The 15,648-nt window shown below is 39.9% G+C and overlaps 2 protein-coding genes across 8 annotated transcripts in view; one reads left to right on the top strand and one right to left on the bottom strand.

The window, feature by feature from the left end:
• LOC116848138 (filamin-A) overlaps positions 1-2,938 on the top strand; it is a 47,485-nt gene extending 44,547 nt beyond the window's left edge. For all 4 annotated transcript variants that reach the window (XM_032823932.1, XM_032823925.1, XM_032823947.1 and 1 more), the window contains 7 exons: positions 41-227; positions 552-814; positions 899-1,070; positions 1,149-1,367; positions 1,490-1,686; positions 2,231-2,533; positions 2,757-2,938. In XM_032823932.1, coding sequence (XP_032679823.1) covers positions 41-227; positions 552-814; positions 899-1,070; positions 1,149-1,367; positions 1,490-1,686; positions 2,231-2,533; positions 2,757-2,825 — 1,410 coding nt within the window. In that variant the 3' untranslated portion in view covers positions 2,826-2,938. The remainder of the gene's footprint in view (positions 1-40; positions 228-551; positions 815-898; positions 1,071-1,148; positions 1,368-1,489; positions 1,687-2,230; positions 2,534-2,756) is intronic.
• LOC116848159 (ribosome biogenesis protein BMS1 homolog) lies at positions 2,932-9,176 on the bottom strand. Of its 4 annotated transcripts, XM_032823987.1 has the most exons (4): positions 8,960-9,138; positions 8,656-8,879; positions 7,647-8,530; positions 2,932-7,278 (listed from the first exon to the last, which is right to left on the bottom strand). In XM_032823987.1, the coding sequence occupies exons 3-4, from the start codon at positions 8,495-8,497 to the stop codon at positions 4,713-4,715; spliced, it is 3,417 nt and encodes a 1,138-aa protein (XP_032679878.1). In that variant the 5' UTR covers positions 8,498-8,530; positions 8,656-8,879; positions 8,960-9,138; the 3' UTR covers positions 2,932-4,712. The 4 variants fall into 4 exon arrangements, with proteins under 4 accessions (XP_032679878.1, XP_032679894.1, XP_032679870.1 ...); XM_032824003.1 differs by lacking the exon at positions 8,656-8,879 and having other exon boundaries at positions 9,043-9,176; XM_032823979.1 differs by having other exon boundaries at positions 8,656-9,138.
• Positions 9,177-15,648: the final 6,472 nt, after the last annotated feature.

A 15,648-nucleotide genomic window follows, 5' to 3' on the forward strand; every position in this document is an offset into this window, starting at 1 on the left:
AGCGGATCGCTTTACTCGACTATTCTACGCGTGTCCGCAGGTAGACGGCCCGGACAGTGTTTCCAAGGCCACTATTGAAGCCGGTGCTAATCCGGGCACGTGGAACGTGTCGTATGTGCCGACCGAAGTTGGCGTGTTCGACATAAGAGTCGTCTCCGCTGGACAACAACTGCCGGGATCTCCTTGGCATCCGAAGATCATAGACACACGGAATCTTCGAGTTATCGGTGAGTTATTTCAAAATATACGTCTATATATTTTTTACTGAAGAAAAGTTAGAATTAAAATCGAAGTTGATAGGAAAATTTTAATGAAGGAAGATCTCTATAGAGATAATTTTTAGAGATCTCTATAGAGATAAAGATAATTTCTATGAAAAAATTAATAAAAGAAATTATAGAAAAATATCCCTTTATTAAATTATTCTTTTTAAATTATTTCCTTAAAGAAATATTTGGGAAATATTTTGAATTACAAATATTTTTATAGAAAAATATTTCTTTCATCAAATTCATCGAGTTTACAATGTACTCATCGAGATTTGATCGTAGGTGGGTGGTCCGCTGTGTGCGACGACATAGGTCGTTTGAAATTACATCCTTCGAACAAGATCAGTTTCGACACTGCAGAGGCCGGGCCCGGCGAAATCAGTGGGACTATCGGCGATCATCCGCTGGGCTTCGAGATGTCATCCAACAACAGGTTGAAGCTCGTTCCGCCACAAATCAGCGGCGGCGAACATCGACTAGAGATACTCTTCAACGGCACACCGTTTCCCGGCGCGCCGAAGCTCGCAGTCGTCCAGGATTTGGAGGTTTCTCGTGCATTTAATTCTTTATTATTTTGATATACTTACATACGTATTGTGCAACTGTACACTCTGTTTGTTCGTTTCTAGCCACCGGTGCAGGACACAAGTCGAGTGTTGCTGAAAGGACGAGGACTCACGTCGGCCAAGTGCGGCGAGGAAGTCAGTTTCACCATAGACGGCTCTCAAGCCGGCAACGGAACCCCGAAAGTCCAACTGTTCTCACCTACAAGCGAGCTCAATGTCATGTTACAACATCTAGGTAAGAAAGGAAAAATTCTAACAAATGTAAGTTCGTAGAAGATATACGAATCTAAAGGTACTTTTCTTGAACAAACAGGCGACAGCGTTTATCGCGCGAGCTACATACCGTTAACGCCGGACCCACTGCTGATGACCGTCTCGTGGAACGGAAGGCAGTTGAAAGGTTGTCCCCTGCAAATTAACGTTACGAGCGCGGCTGACGCGTCCAGAGTCGTCTGTTCCGGGGACGGACTGAAGCACGGGGTCGTCGGGCAAGAAATTCGGAGCTTCATCGATACTAGAAGAGCTGGACCAGGTGAGAAGATCTATTTCTTCATGCTGAAAGAAGCTCCGTCGTTTTGGATATCTCTTTCTACACTAGAGATTTTTTAATTTTAATATTTCATACATTTTAATCAGAGATATCTTATTATACAGGCGAGTTAACGGCACACTGCGTCGGGCCGCATAAGGTAGCATACTGCGAGCTGTACGATCATGGCGATGCTACTTTCACATTGAATGTGAAACCTCAAGAAGCGGGACGACATGCATTAACAATCAAATATGCCGGAGAACACGTCCCTGGATCTCCATTCACGCTGCGGGTCTCTGGTGCTCCGGATGCTTCAAAGGTATCAAATTGATTTCAATTATTGTTGGATTATGTAGTAAGTAATCTCGAACTTTCCAAATATAATGAGACGATCGCATTTTTATATCATTATAGATTTATGAATAATGTATGCAAAGAATAGCAGGAAATCATAATATTTACCAACAAAATGCGCAATTATTTATTATACAATTCAAAATATAATACAATATAAAACAATAAAAATTCTACTTTTAGTAGAAATTAGCATGTTCCAGTAAACGCCAAGTAACAGTAAAATTACTGTTATGAATGTTATAATTTCCCACACAACCATACAAGTGCGATATAACACATGTTAAATGTAACAGTTATGTGGCAGATTATATAATGAGAAATAATATAATATATATTATATTATTTACATAATATATATTATAATAAGAATTAATTATAATAAGAATTAATTATAAAATTATAATAAGAAATGGAGATATAATGTTACAGTTACATGTTTACTAAGATATTGTTGATAAGATCAATTAATTAAAGTCTTTTAGTATAATATGCGCAAAATATTACAGGTGCGCGTTTACGGTCCGGGAATCGAACACGGTGTGTTAGCAACCTTTCAGTCACGATTTATCTGTGACACACGAGGCGCTGGCGCCGGCCAACTCACGGTGAGGGTGCGAGGACCTAAAGGAGCGTTCAGGGTGGAGATGCAGAGGGAAACGCAGAAAGACCGAATCATTCTCTGTCGGTACGATCCGACGGAACCCGGCGATTATAGAGTGGAGGTTCGTTGGGCCGGCGTGCTCGTGCCGGGCTCTCCGTTTCCGGTTAAAATCGTCGACACGCAGGACGAATTATTAATGCTCACACAGGTGAGAATAACGTATTACGTAGTTTTACACGCAGTGTAAATTCGCACAAATATAAAAATTGACGGTTATAACGGATGAAACATAAAATTAACACGTTGATTGTCGACGGTCACACTAGTATTATGAATATTAATGTAATGTCATAAAATAATTTGTAATCGAAAGTGTATAATTGGCATTACGCAAGTGATATTAAAATAGAAATCGATTTATTTCGTTTCAGGGTGGAGATAATTATTCGACAGGCCATCATACTATCACATCGTGGCGTGGATCGCAAGCTATACTGTAGAGACGCCGAGTCTAACATTGTTATTATTTTGTATGGACTAATATATTCCATAATATATAATAATTATTGTAACTTATGTAAACATTTTCAATAAACACAACATTCGGCAGTTACTCCTTAGTTTCTTATTCTGAGAGATATATTTACATTTCTTAGAAATTGCTTATAATTATTTGGTTAACGTTTATGTACCTTTGATTATAACCTGATGAAACTAGTCTACGACTTACTCGATAAGACTTATCGGGGGAGACAAAGGAAAAGGAAGAGGACAATAGGGTCATTGAAGATATAGGTGTGATACTGCGAACGGTTCAAAAGGAACAAAAGATCCAAGACGGGGAGCTACAGGATCAAGAGGAGTCTGTGTTCTTCACAACAGAGAGCGCAATTGGCTAAAAGAGGCGAACAAGGCATTATTGCTGAATCTTTTCGTAACAGGTAAATGGAAGAAATCGGAGGATACCAAGGAGCTTCTGAAGCTGGATGACATAGAGATAATGACGATAATGAGGAGGATATATACGATTTCGAGGACTTCGATACCGGCAGAAGGCACGAAAGCGAAACTCGAAAAACGCCCGAGGACTTACCAGCAGACGAAATAGATGAGAAGAAGCTGCTGGAGAAAAGGGCAAACTGAAGGAGCAATTCGACGCATAGTACGACAATTCGCAGACAAAATCATACTACAACAAACTGAAAGCTGAGGTCAAAAGGCAGGCATCAAAAAGTCGAAGTTCGAAGATTTTGATGACCACATGAGAGTGCAACTGCGACCCTCCGCCCGTAGCTACGAGACACAGCGAAGCTTGATATACTAACACTTATGCATGACATATCCGTGTGTCGAATCGAAACGTGTCGTTGCTTCGGCTGTATATGTATATGTAGAGATGAACAACGAAGCGGCAACACACTTAGATTCAGCGTCGATTTGGCACACGGATGTCATGACATGTGTATCAAACCCTCGCTATGTTCGTAGCTATAGGCGGAGGGACGCAGCGAGTCACGATTCGCGTGTATTACGTTCGCGCGCCGGCCGAAGACATCTTTCTTTCGACTTGCGCTTCCTCTACTCTCATTAGCTGAGACAAAATAATTAATTTCTCAAAAGCTATTGCGAATATCGCAAAACGGCACGGACTTTCTTGCTCACCTCAATCCGTTCTACGTTCTCACAACATGGGTTATCATGGATGTCTGAGACACTCTGTATAAGTAAGTATATTAATATATCCACCGAATATTTTTTTATTTTTTTTATATTTCTCCCTCCAATATGTATACGAGTTGTTTTCCTGTAAAAATATATATTATTTTGAATAAAAATCGCTATCGACTTATGTCAATATTGTTGCATACTATATATATATTTATTATTTCAGCTTACATGCCAAGAAGGGACTTGATTTAAAAATTATTCCTCAACACCACATATTCATCCATATCTTATTTTACTTAAAATCTAATACATTCAACACATTCAAATTTAACTTATATCCTACTATTTTTACTTTTTACATTCTCAATTTCTCTTTTTTAATCCTCAATCTTCGCAATTATCACAGGCTCACTCCTACATCTAAATACCATATACTCTGTCTTTAAATTCTCCTTTATAAAATTCTAACTCTGCTTCCTATTCTGACTATTTTCTAACCTCTTATCATTATATTAAATTTTTGTTCTTCTTTGTTACTATCTGCTAACCATTTCGGTTAAAATCTTGGCTAAAGAAATTTAGAATAGTTTGTGTCTCAGTTATGCCGATTTTGTTAAAATATTAATTAAAATTTCCGAATTTCGAAACAAAGATGGGGAAAAGGAAGGAGAAGAGGAAAAAGACGATGAAGTAAACGTTTATATACTTTTTCAAATGCTTCATCGTTTCTTCTTCTTTTCTAGTTTACTCAGATCTCTAAATATTTCTTTCTTCACTTCTCTCTGTTTTTTCATCTTCTTAGCTTCCTCCGCCGCGACTCGCGCTTGGTAATCCGTGATTCTCTTCGTTGTCGCCTCCTTGAGCTGCTGCTGCTTGCGCGCATAATTCGTCCTAATCATTCTCATGAGACGTGCAACTTTCTGCTCACTGGGCTCCCGCACCACGGCGACTCTGCCTGGTCCGAATTTGGGATTGCGATTGGGTAACGATTTAGGTTTCGGCTTGTCTCTGTACGGCAATTCCTTCTGCAACTTTCGTGGGACGAATAGCGGCTTGAACACCTTGACTTCTCGTTGGATCGACGTGTACATGGAATCTCTGTTGGCTTCGGCGCGGATGTTATTTTCCCGCTTCAGTTGTCCGGTGGTCTTCATGCCTCGCCATTGATTCTTCTCCGCTAGTGGTAACAGCAGCGACGTCACCGGGTTGTAGAAGCGCGGCACGTCAACCTTGTACCACGTGCGGCAGAACACTATGTCACTCAACTGTATCTTGTCCTCGAACGTAGCGCGGAAGCAGCCCTCTGGGTTGGCCACTGCTTTTTTAATCTGGCCACGGATACCCGACACCGTCTTGATTTTGGCGCCCTCGAACTTAGCGACTTCCAGCGCACTGTTGAACATATCCTTGATGAACGCAGTCTTACGGTAGATCTTCAAAGGTACACCGGTAAGTTTAAGCTTCTTCGCCACATGCACACTTTTCTCCGTCTCTACAATCGAGCCGGTCACCGCAATGCGAAAGCCTGGCTCTCTGCTGGCGATGTCTTGTACTGCCAATATTCCGGTGCCCTGCGGCGTGATGGGACCCCACAGGTAGCTCATACAGGCCACATGTTCCGGAGTATACTTCAGCATCCTGTGGCGCAAATTGTCCTCCAGCTTTGAGTAAATCGGCAACGATTGGAACCGCCGCCAGCCCACCGAGAAAATAAGTGGATCGCGACTCTTGAGAATTCGCGAGTACCACCGGTGCTTTTTGACGCGCGCTTGCACGTAACCAATATTCTCTTCGCCGTGCAACAGACCGCCTAGGATAAGTGGATATGTTGGATCCAACTGCGTGATCAGCTCGCACGGCACTGTCTCGATCTCGACGCGCACATACATCCCGGGCCGGTAGCCCTCCAGCTGCACTCTCATGTTGTCGTCCAAGCCTTCGAACTCCGACTTGTTGATGGCTGCCTGCCTCTCGACCTCAGCTTTCAGTTCGTCGTAGTACGTCTTCGTCTCCGAATTATCGTACTCTGCGTTGAACTGCTCCTTCAGTTTCCTTTTTTTCTCCAGCAGCTTCTTTTTCTCATCTATTTCGTCTGCTGGTAAGTCTTTGGATGTCTTTTGAGTTCCGCTCTCGTGCTTTCGCCCGGTATCGAAGTCCTCGAAATCGCCGTACATCTCCTCGTTGTCGTCTAGATCGTCCAGTTTCAGAAGCTCCTCGGCATCCTCCGATTCCTTCCATTTACCTGTCACGAAAAGATTCAGCAGTAATGCCTTGTTTGCCTCTTCTAGCCAATTACGCGGACTCTCTGTTGTGAAGAACACAGACTCCTCTTGATCCTGTAGCTCCCGGTCCTGGATCTTTTTTTTTTGTTCCTTTTGAACCGTTCGCAGTATCATACCTATGTTTTCACCGATCTCGTTGTCCTCTTCCTCTTCCTTTGTCTCCCCCGATAAGTCATTCTTGTCAAGTGAATCGTAGACTAGTTTCATCAAGTTCTTATTACTTTGTTGACGATTTATGAATGCTTCTTTCGCTTTTTCAGCTAAGTTCATCTTCCATTTTAATTCGTCCACAACTTCTTCTTCCTCTTCTTCAAGATTTATATCATTACTTTCGTCTTCCACATTGACCGAAAGTTTCTTCTTTTTATTGTGTGTATCTTCTTCGTTTCTTTTTCTTTTGCTGTTTTTCTCATTAAATTGTATTATTTCCTCATCGCTCGATTCATCCTCGTCATCCTCGGCATTGTCATCGTTACCGTTATCGTTATCGTCATCATTATCGTCATCGTTATCGTCATCGTTATTGTCATCGTCATGATCTTCATCCGAATCGTTCTCAAATACTTCATCATTGAATATCACTTTCCGACGAACTCTGCCGTTCTCCGTCACCAATGTGCCGGTGTACGATGCCATGATGTCGTTTACGTCCTGTGACTTAATCGGCGCGGCGTCACTGAACAATTGCAGTTCACTGCGCTGCAGTTTCTGGTCCAGCGTTTCTTGCGTGTCCATTAAGGCACCAGCTAGACCCGTGTCCTCTTGTTTGTAGGAATGACTGCCGCCCAGCTCCACGTAAACGGCGTCCTTGTCATAGACTATTCCGCCGACGCCGGAAAACGGCGCATAGATCAGCCGTTCCTTCTCCACTAGAGCACGCTTCTTGATCTGCTCCGGAAGGGGACAAGGATCCGACAAGAAACTCACGTCTTTGATCTTCATGTCTCCGCAACCGGGTATGTGAACGGATGTTTCTTTATTCAAAGGTATTCCTCTGACATATCTGGAAGCAAATAACTCAAGTTAGTTACATATTTTATGAATATATAACGTAATAAATGGAATTTGAAATAATTATTATAAACGATGATATTCATTAATATGAATACATTAACATGAAAATTATACGGAGAATTTTTCGAGACTTAGAATTTTGCGAAGTATACACTTCTAAAAATTCTAAAAAGTAATCGTTTTGACTTAATCAATGTATATTAAATTATATATTAATATCAAAGTTTTGATCAAAATACATTAATTATAATTCTTCTATTATTCTAATCCAATTTAAACTTTCATATTGTTTCAATCGATATACGTCAATTAGAGAAAAAACATACAAAACATTTCCATTTTATCCCTTATACGTACCCATACAAACTGATTGTCCTGTCTGTCTTTGGATTCTGCCTAATTAATTCCGGCGACGTCAAGTCCTCCACTCTGTCAGCTAAAATATAAGGATGTGTGGTGCGCCAAGTCAAGGGTCTGAACTTCATGACCGATATGAAGCGCGCCAGATTTTTTATTTCCGTACGCAGGTACTCGTCATGCAGTAACCCCGAAAGATAGAAAAGCTTAGCGCCGGCGTACACCTCCGTCCAGAAACGATGTTTCAGTGCCTTCTTGGTTTTCCTCATTTGCTTGGCGTCCTTGATCAAGTCCAGATGAGTGAGCACTCCCATTATCCTAGGCATACCATGTACCTGACATATATTCAGGAACTCGAATATCTCCATCTCAAATCCAAAGGATGCATCCACCAGTAGCAACACCAGATCTGCCACCTTAGCGATGTCTATCATGCTGTTGATGTCGTTGTTACACTCCATAAATGTTACTCTTCGCTTCTTGCCAGATACAACAGTGACTGGACCCGATATGTTGGTCAAAGGCTGCTTCACATAGCTCTTGATCAAACATTGGATAACCAAGGACTTTCCCACCTTTGGGGGACCTACCACAGCCACTAGGACTGGTGGTGGTTCCAAGGGTGTTCTGTCGATCAAAGGTATATGTTGTTTCTTGGTCTCAATATCCTGCTTGCGTCTGAATTTTCTTTCAGCCTTCACCACTGAGTTGAACGTAAATGCCTTTGGATTTCTCTGCTTATCCGTTAACTCTCCAATGCGTTGCTTCTTTATCTTCTTTTTCTCTGCTTTACGCCCTGCAGTACGTTCCCTGTGAGACTTGTGCTCCGCTCCCTTGTCCATTTCAGACATCTTGCTAGCTTAGATTTTTCTCCTTTGTGTCAACTGAAAAATTCACAGTAAATTTCTGTACATGTACAAGCTTAATACTCGACACCGATCGAGCATGTATGTAGAATTTTTGCAATCAAATTGTATCTATTTATATATCTTACAATATAAATGCTCACCAACTTGGGAATTATTAGATTTAAATTACTTCTTTTCGAAGTAGTAAACAAAAATTAATTAGCATCTGTGCTATATAATTTCAGTTACACGTGAGTTTACACGTGTTATCTTCTTCTGATTGACGACTAAGGTATCGTGCCATCAGCCTTCTCCGAGGATATTTATGATTATTTGGCCACTATCCTTTTCTTCCAATATATTTTTTCTTAATCCTTTCAAATCTCTATTTACAAATATATATATATATATATATATTTTTTTTTTGGAAATAATTCCAAAATATTTTCTAAAAAAATCACTGACCGTGTCTGAATACTTATACACGCTACGATATCTAAACCGAAAGTATAGAATTTACACGTGTTAAAATTTTAGGTTATGGTTACCACACGTGAAGTTCCACTCTCGCCAGAGAAAAGAATGAAAGCGGCCGTGGCTGCCTTCCTTCCTTCAATATATGGCTCCAAGCACGTCTGCCCCATCTACGAATGCATAGCTACATTTAGAGCGTGATGGAAAAGTTGACTGATTGCGGCGCCTCTATGTCTATTTTTCATGAACCTTGAACTACTAAACCAATGTCCACGATTCTTGGTTCTGTTCCGTGCTATGTCCATGATTGCTTGGTTCTGTTCTGTACTATGTACACGTAATGTAATATTTTGTGTTATATAATATTAGCATAAATATGTTGAAATTTATATTGTAAATTTATATTGTGAACAGTCGTTAATAACATTAGACTAGAATAACATTAGATTAGAACGTTACAACAGAAATTTGAATTTTCAATATTTTTATTTTAAATTTAAAGCTGCAGATAGCATAGCAAATTTTTAATATTCACAAAAAAAATTGAACATCGATATATTGGACCTCAAAAATAATCAACTTTTCGACAAAAAATTGGACATATCGATTAATCGGTGAATATCACGCATTCCTACTTATCGCAAAGCTAAATTATTTCTCATCAGTCTCTTCTTTCACGCGCTGCGTTCTGTGTAATGTAGCTAAAGAAAGTTAGAATGGTTTGTATCTCAGCTATGCCGATTTTATTAAAATTTTAATTAAAATTGGTAAATTTCAGTTTTGTCGAAACCATTTTTGTCCAATTTACAAGGATTCAAACTATTTTGCTTCGTATCGTAGCTAAAGAAATTTAGAAAGGTTTGTGTCTTAGTTATGACGATTTTATTAAAATTGCTGAATTTCGGTTTTGCTTAAGATTACATCTACATGAATTGTTTAATTTACTTAAATAATAAGTTAAATTTACTTAAATTAATGTATAATTTACTTAATATTTACATGATGTTTTTCGCATGTAGACAATGTAGATAATGTAAATTACACAGTCAATTGTAAAGCGGGGTTTACAGTGCGAATTTAAGCTTTCTTAAGAAATGGACCAAACACATTCGAAATGGACCAATTCGAATGGACCAATCACATTCGAATAGAGAATGAGTGCGTTCAGCGAACTCAATAGTTGCACAACAGTTGAGCAATGTAATTGGTCTAGATTTAGGGATCTAACAGTAAGAACCAATAATCGCTGATTGCTCACTGAGCGCTTTTTCCGCTGAATGCGTCCAATATTTAATATACTATAGGCTCATACTATACACCGCGCGTCGAACGTTCATTCAAATAATTTATTCGATTTTTATTTCGATCTTTTTTCCAAAAAACGTTCTATAATATTCTGCAGACGTTTCTCCTGATTACAAATGTTACAATTACAAGATGATTTTCTCTGTATTTTTATCAGGAGAAATATTTTTGCCTATCTCGCGGCTCTCTGCGAGAGGTCTGCACTATAACTTCTGCAGACTTTCAACATTGTTTTGCGGCCCGTGATAAGTTCGGTTCCTTGTAATCTCGACGAAGTCGTCCGTTCGTCTGTTCAGTCATTGCACCTGTTTTGCTCGCCACCAAATGCGGATCGTTCAAACGTAATTATATCGATCATTGTGCAACGGAGCGCACGGCACTCGGTCTGTATGTGCGTTTCATTAGTAGCAATACGCGTCGGGTTGGCTTTGGAGCGGTCACCGTTGAGTGAATGGAGATCGGCATAAACAAGCGAACGCTACTCGCAAGACCTACATATCTTTCTTCTGAACGAGCGACAGGGACCTTTAATGATCCGGACCCAGGAATCGCGAATTAGACTGCGAAATAAGGCCTCGAACTCGTAGAGGCCCCATGAAAATTACTTTCTGAAAAGAGCAAGAAGGAGAAGTCAATCGGCGACGAGAAACCTCAAAAAAGAAAAGTAAAATTCGCTTCCAATCCTTGCAAGATACTACACAGTGTGTCGAGATTTACCTTTTTCCATAAACATTTCCACCGATAATTGCATCCGCTTTTAAAAGAATTAAACGAGAAAATAAGAAAGTAGAATCGAGTTATACCTTTATAGGGTTTTATAGGATTTCATAGGGTTTTATACATTTATAGGGTTTCACAACCTCTTAGAACTTACAATACATTCGTCTCAGCCATAGACATAGTATATATAGACTTCGAATGCCCTATGTCGTCTAATAGAATGAAGCCAACATCTAGAAAAACAGCTAGAATAGAAGGGTTATAGTTTTTTTCCTATTTTGTCACTTTTTTGTTGCGTGTGCATCTATTTCTCGTTTCCATAATATTATAGAGCGCAACAGCACTCCGACTAGACTGGCAAGTAAAAGTCTTACTTAAATTTTATTACACACTTTGTCTGTACAGAAAGAGACAGAGAACACAGAGGGGCTGTACATATTGGCTTCACTTTTTTGGCCGTATGCGAAGTCCATGTATACTACGTCCATGGTCTCAGCCTGCTAAAGTTGAATACGTAAGAAAAAAATGAGTTAACAACAAGAGTTTATTAGCTAATAGCTAAATCAACGTAGAAACAATCGACAAAAGAGATAAGGAATTATACTGAGAGAAAAAATATCTAGAAAATAAAACTTTTATTCGGTGAATACTAATAACATATTTACTTACATTAATGCATATATTTCTACAATGAGAACAAAAAATTTTTTTTAAATGAGAAGATATACATTTTATTGAAACCATAGCTTTTCAAGAAAGTAATTGTTTATCATACTTAAATAAAAGAATTTAGATTTAAGTATGTTATTAGTATCCACCAAATAAATATATTTTTATTTTATTTTTTAAATATTTTTTCTTTCAGGGTGGCGATATAGGTATTGCACATGCTACAATTAATCAAGATCTTCAGCAAACAAGCTGAAGATTTAGCTCAAATAAATATGGCCTTAGAGGCCCAATAAATAAGTTAAAACATCAGTAACAAAAAATGCATAAATTACAAAATGTGCACACACGTACGTCCTTCTTACCGCACATACACGTAGGTTTCGTGCTACAGGGAGGAAAAGGACGCGTTCCTCTTCGCCATCGGTTGCTTGCGCGCGTCTTTCCTCTTTTTCAATGCAGCAAGGACTATTCGTTTTTTAATCCAACAAGGACTCTTGCGCTATCGCTCGCGCTCATTGAACCGCGCGACTGGATTTATGTAGATTATCAGATGCAATTTGTATCGGTGTGCGTGTTAAACGTCGTGCGGTTGTCCAGTCGCTGCCGGTTTCTCATTGTTTACGCAGCTAATGAGAAGGTAATCGCGAAATCCAAAACACAAACATTTTAGTTAATTCCCAGTGCGACTGCCCCGCTATCAGAGCACCTTTGTTATTTGCCAGATGCCGCACGCAACACTGTTGCACGCCATATTCATTGGATGACACTAAGTGCAGTCTACCGTGCTTAAACAGCAATTCCGGCCACCGCTGTGTGACAATAAAATTGGAGACACGTGACCAAACACGAAAAGCCTGTTCTTAGTTCTCTGCTTCGACAGGACCTCATCTACGCACCATATTATGTCGCAATTTGTTTACTCCTTATCGAGTGATAATAGCACGTGCGAGAATTCTCTTAAGTAGCCACTCATATCCGCTTGTGCCTTGCCCATAATTAGCTACATGGCTAGCAGGCCAGCTATAAACTCTGCATTGTCTATTTCATCTAGGCAAATCTTGTCATTGGGCGGAAAATAGTTAAGGGATATAATGTAACATTTTATAACATAAATTATAATATAACATTTTATAACACAATATAAAACTTTACTTCATTACACTAAGGGGAAGCTCTGGTTTAGATGGTCCAAAATAGAAAGTCTTTACGAATTTTTTTTGAAGAAATTAATAAAGATATCAGCGTAGGGTTTCGACCATATTATCATTGTGTTTGAAGTATAAAAAGAATTAACCTTTTAAATAATTTTTTAAATAATACGATTAATTTCGAGGTGCGAAACGTAAGTGGCGCTTTACGAAGACTCTACGACAGTAACGGTGGAGGTGGTGACGGTGGCGGTGGAAAACGTAACGCGAAAGGACTGGAGGAACACCATTCATAGAGCCCGCGTAATACACAATCACTGGATACCACAGCCATCGTCGGTATATCTACGTCACGGCAAAGTCCCGCCGAGCGGATCGTTCCATCGGCATCTTTCTTCATTATTTTTTTTTCTTCTTTTCCTTCTTTCTTCCTCTCGCGCCTGTGTACCTCGCGTCCTTAGAGAAACGAGTTTCTCGCGTCGATGCGATGTGTTCCAAGGGTAGCTACTTCGCGCATTCACGTTCTGGTTTTAATTCTATGGAGAGATATACGGGTTAGTTAAACGGTACGACACCGCACGATTAAGTCACACCTGCGCGATCGCCGATCGCTCGCGAGGGGGTCACTGCGCGCAAGGTCACAAGGTCACGGGAGTCTGTCCCTGCGAAGTTCGCGCGTCCGCGAACTTAAGAAAGCGGGATGCAATGGGGATGCCTTTTTGTCTGTAGGAATGGAGGAGACATCTCGTTTTACTTCGTCGACGCGCAACCGATCGATTTGTCGCAATGATTCACCGATTGTGTTCATTAAATTATGCTTAGTACAGTTGAGAAAATTCTTTTTATTGTCATGCATTTTCCAGTTTTCTATTTTTCTTTTGCGGGATGCAACGGGGATGCCTTTTTGTCTGTAGGAATGGAACAGACATCTCGTTTTACTTCGTCGACACGTAACCAATCGATTTGTCGCGATGATTCACCGATTGTGTTCATTAGATTATGCTTGACGTAGTTGAGAAAATTCTTTTTAACGTCATGCATTTTCCAGTTCTCTATTTTTCTCTTCTTCCCTCTCTCTTTCTCTCTCTTTTTCTGCCGACAGACGTCCACGATTCCGGTAGCTTCAACAAGTTAACACACAACGATGGCTATTACGAGTATTATGATGATCTGAGCCTCATAACAGCGCCTGTTTTTTCTCTGCGAGGTACTTCATTAGGAGACTTCCATATTTAGATTCTCCGCAGACGATCTCAGACATGATTGTCTATAAAACGGCACGTTGCGTCATGGACGAGTAAATGCGTCGGGATAAATGAAAGCATTGATTAAACGGATTACAATGTAAATTTTCCAGAATTTCAATTGGTAAGATATACATAACTCGATTTCTTCAATTTCATCGTATAAAATGTATAAAATGCAAACGTATAAATGCAAATGTATAAATGCAAACATATTCTATAAGGATGATTCAGAAAATTTAAAAAATAAAATAAACACTTAGCTATATGAGCCACAGCCGTTGTCTTGGCACAATAAACTATAGTTTGTCAATTTTTTATTTATATGTATGTATTTTTGGACAATTACACGTAAGCTGCTTTTCAAAATGCCATTTAAAACAATCGTGTTAACTCGAAATAATTCGATAAATCCGATCTTTACGCTGAAAAAATATGAAAACACGAAGAACCGCGAAATGAAATCTTCTTTGATTGTCAAGGAGTCGAATTAAATCCCGCCGCGGCGTAGAAGGTTAGCATTAATGACCGTTTACGTAAAATATTTCTTTTATCTATCACGTCAATTACTTCCTCCATCGTGATAATAGCACTAGTCGGAATCGATAAACTTCATTAACGAAATAAAATAAAAGGAACACGTTTCGAAAAGGCCGAATATCCAAACTTATCACGTTTTAATTTCTCATAATCGGATTTCGCGTAAACGTCTAAATTATCTGCACAGGTTCTTGTTAAAATTTCGTGGATAAAATTAATGAACTGTCTAAGATATGGAAGACGGATTTTCGATGCAACAAAAAAGTAATCTTTTATCACCAATATGTTGTCTATTACAATTATACTAGGGAACTTTTGCGCTGTTTTAAACTTAGCGTGTTATTTTAATATGCTAATTAATTATATTTATCATTCGGCAAAACCCACGAAATAGCCTGTGCCACTTAACTCGTAGTTAACACAGAGAATTGTTTTCATACGCCAGCGAAATGACGAGATAATTTGACAGTCAATATGTTAGCGTAATTTTCAACGACAAAATAAATCTCCCGTTTTCTTCCCGTTTCCAGGCTTTTACTTTTTCTTTCTCACCTGAAGCTTTCAAATATCATTGCTTCGACTCAAATTTCAAAAGCGAAGAGCGACTTCACGTGTTAAATAAGTCCAAAGGAAGAAACAGGTGTCCTCGCCATGCGAGTGATAATCGCGTCGCCAGAGTACGTGGCAACAAAGAACGACAATGTGACGATCCCGGAGCAGTCCGATCGCACCGAGCCTACAAGATGCCGATGTGGTGACAGAGAGATGACAGAGGAGACTAAATGAGTTAAAGAGACGAAGAGAAAGAGAGAAAGACAGACCGGTTGTGGATAGAGATTAGAGGGAAAAGCTATTGGTTGCAGCCACCAACGTATCTCGATGTCTAAACAAAAGAGGAGCGCATTCCTCAGGTGTTGTCGTGGTCGCGGCCGCGTTTTAAAGCTACTCACCGCCCGCCACCGCCATCACCATCGCCGCCACCGCCGCCGCAGCCTCCACCTGACCGAGAGCGCAGTGTTTGCTGCTACTCCTCGCCTCTCACGTGTCGGCG

Source organism: Odontomachus brunneus, unplaced genomic scaffold, assembly GCF_010583005.1.
Source record: "Odontomachus brunneus isolate Ranch 3 - 2012 unplaced genomic scaffold, Obru_v1 Obru_scaffold_005, whole genome shotgun sequence".
Lineage (NCBI taxonomy): Eukaryota > Metazoa > Arthropoda > Insecta > Hymenoptera > Formicidae > Odontomachus > Odontomachus brunneus.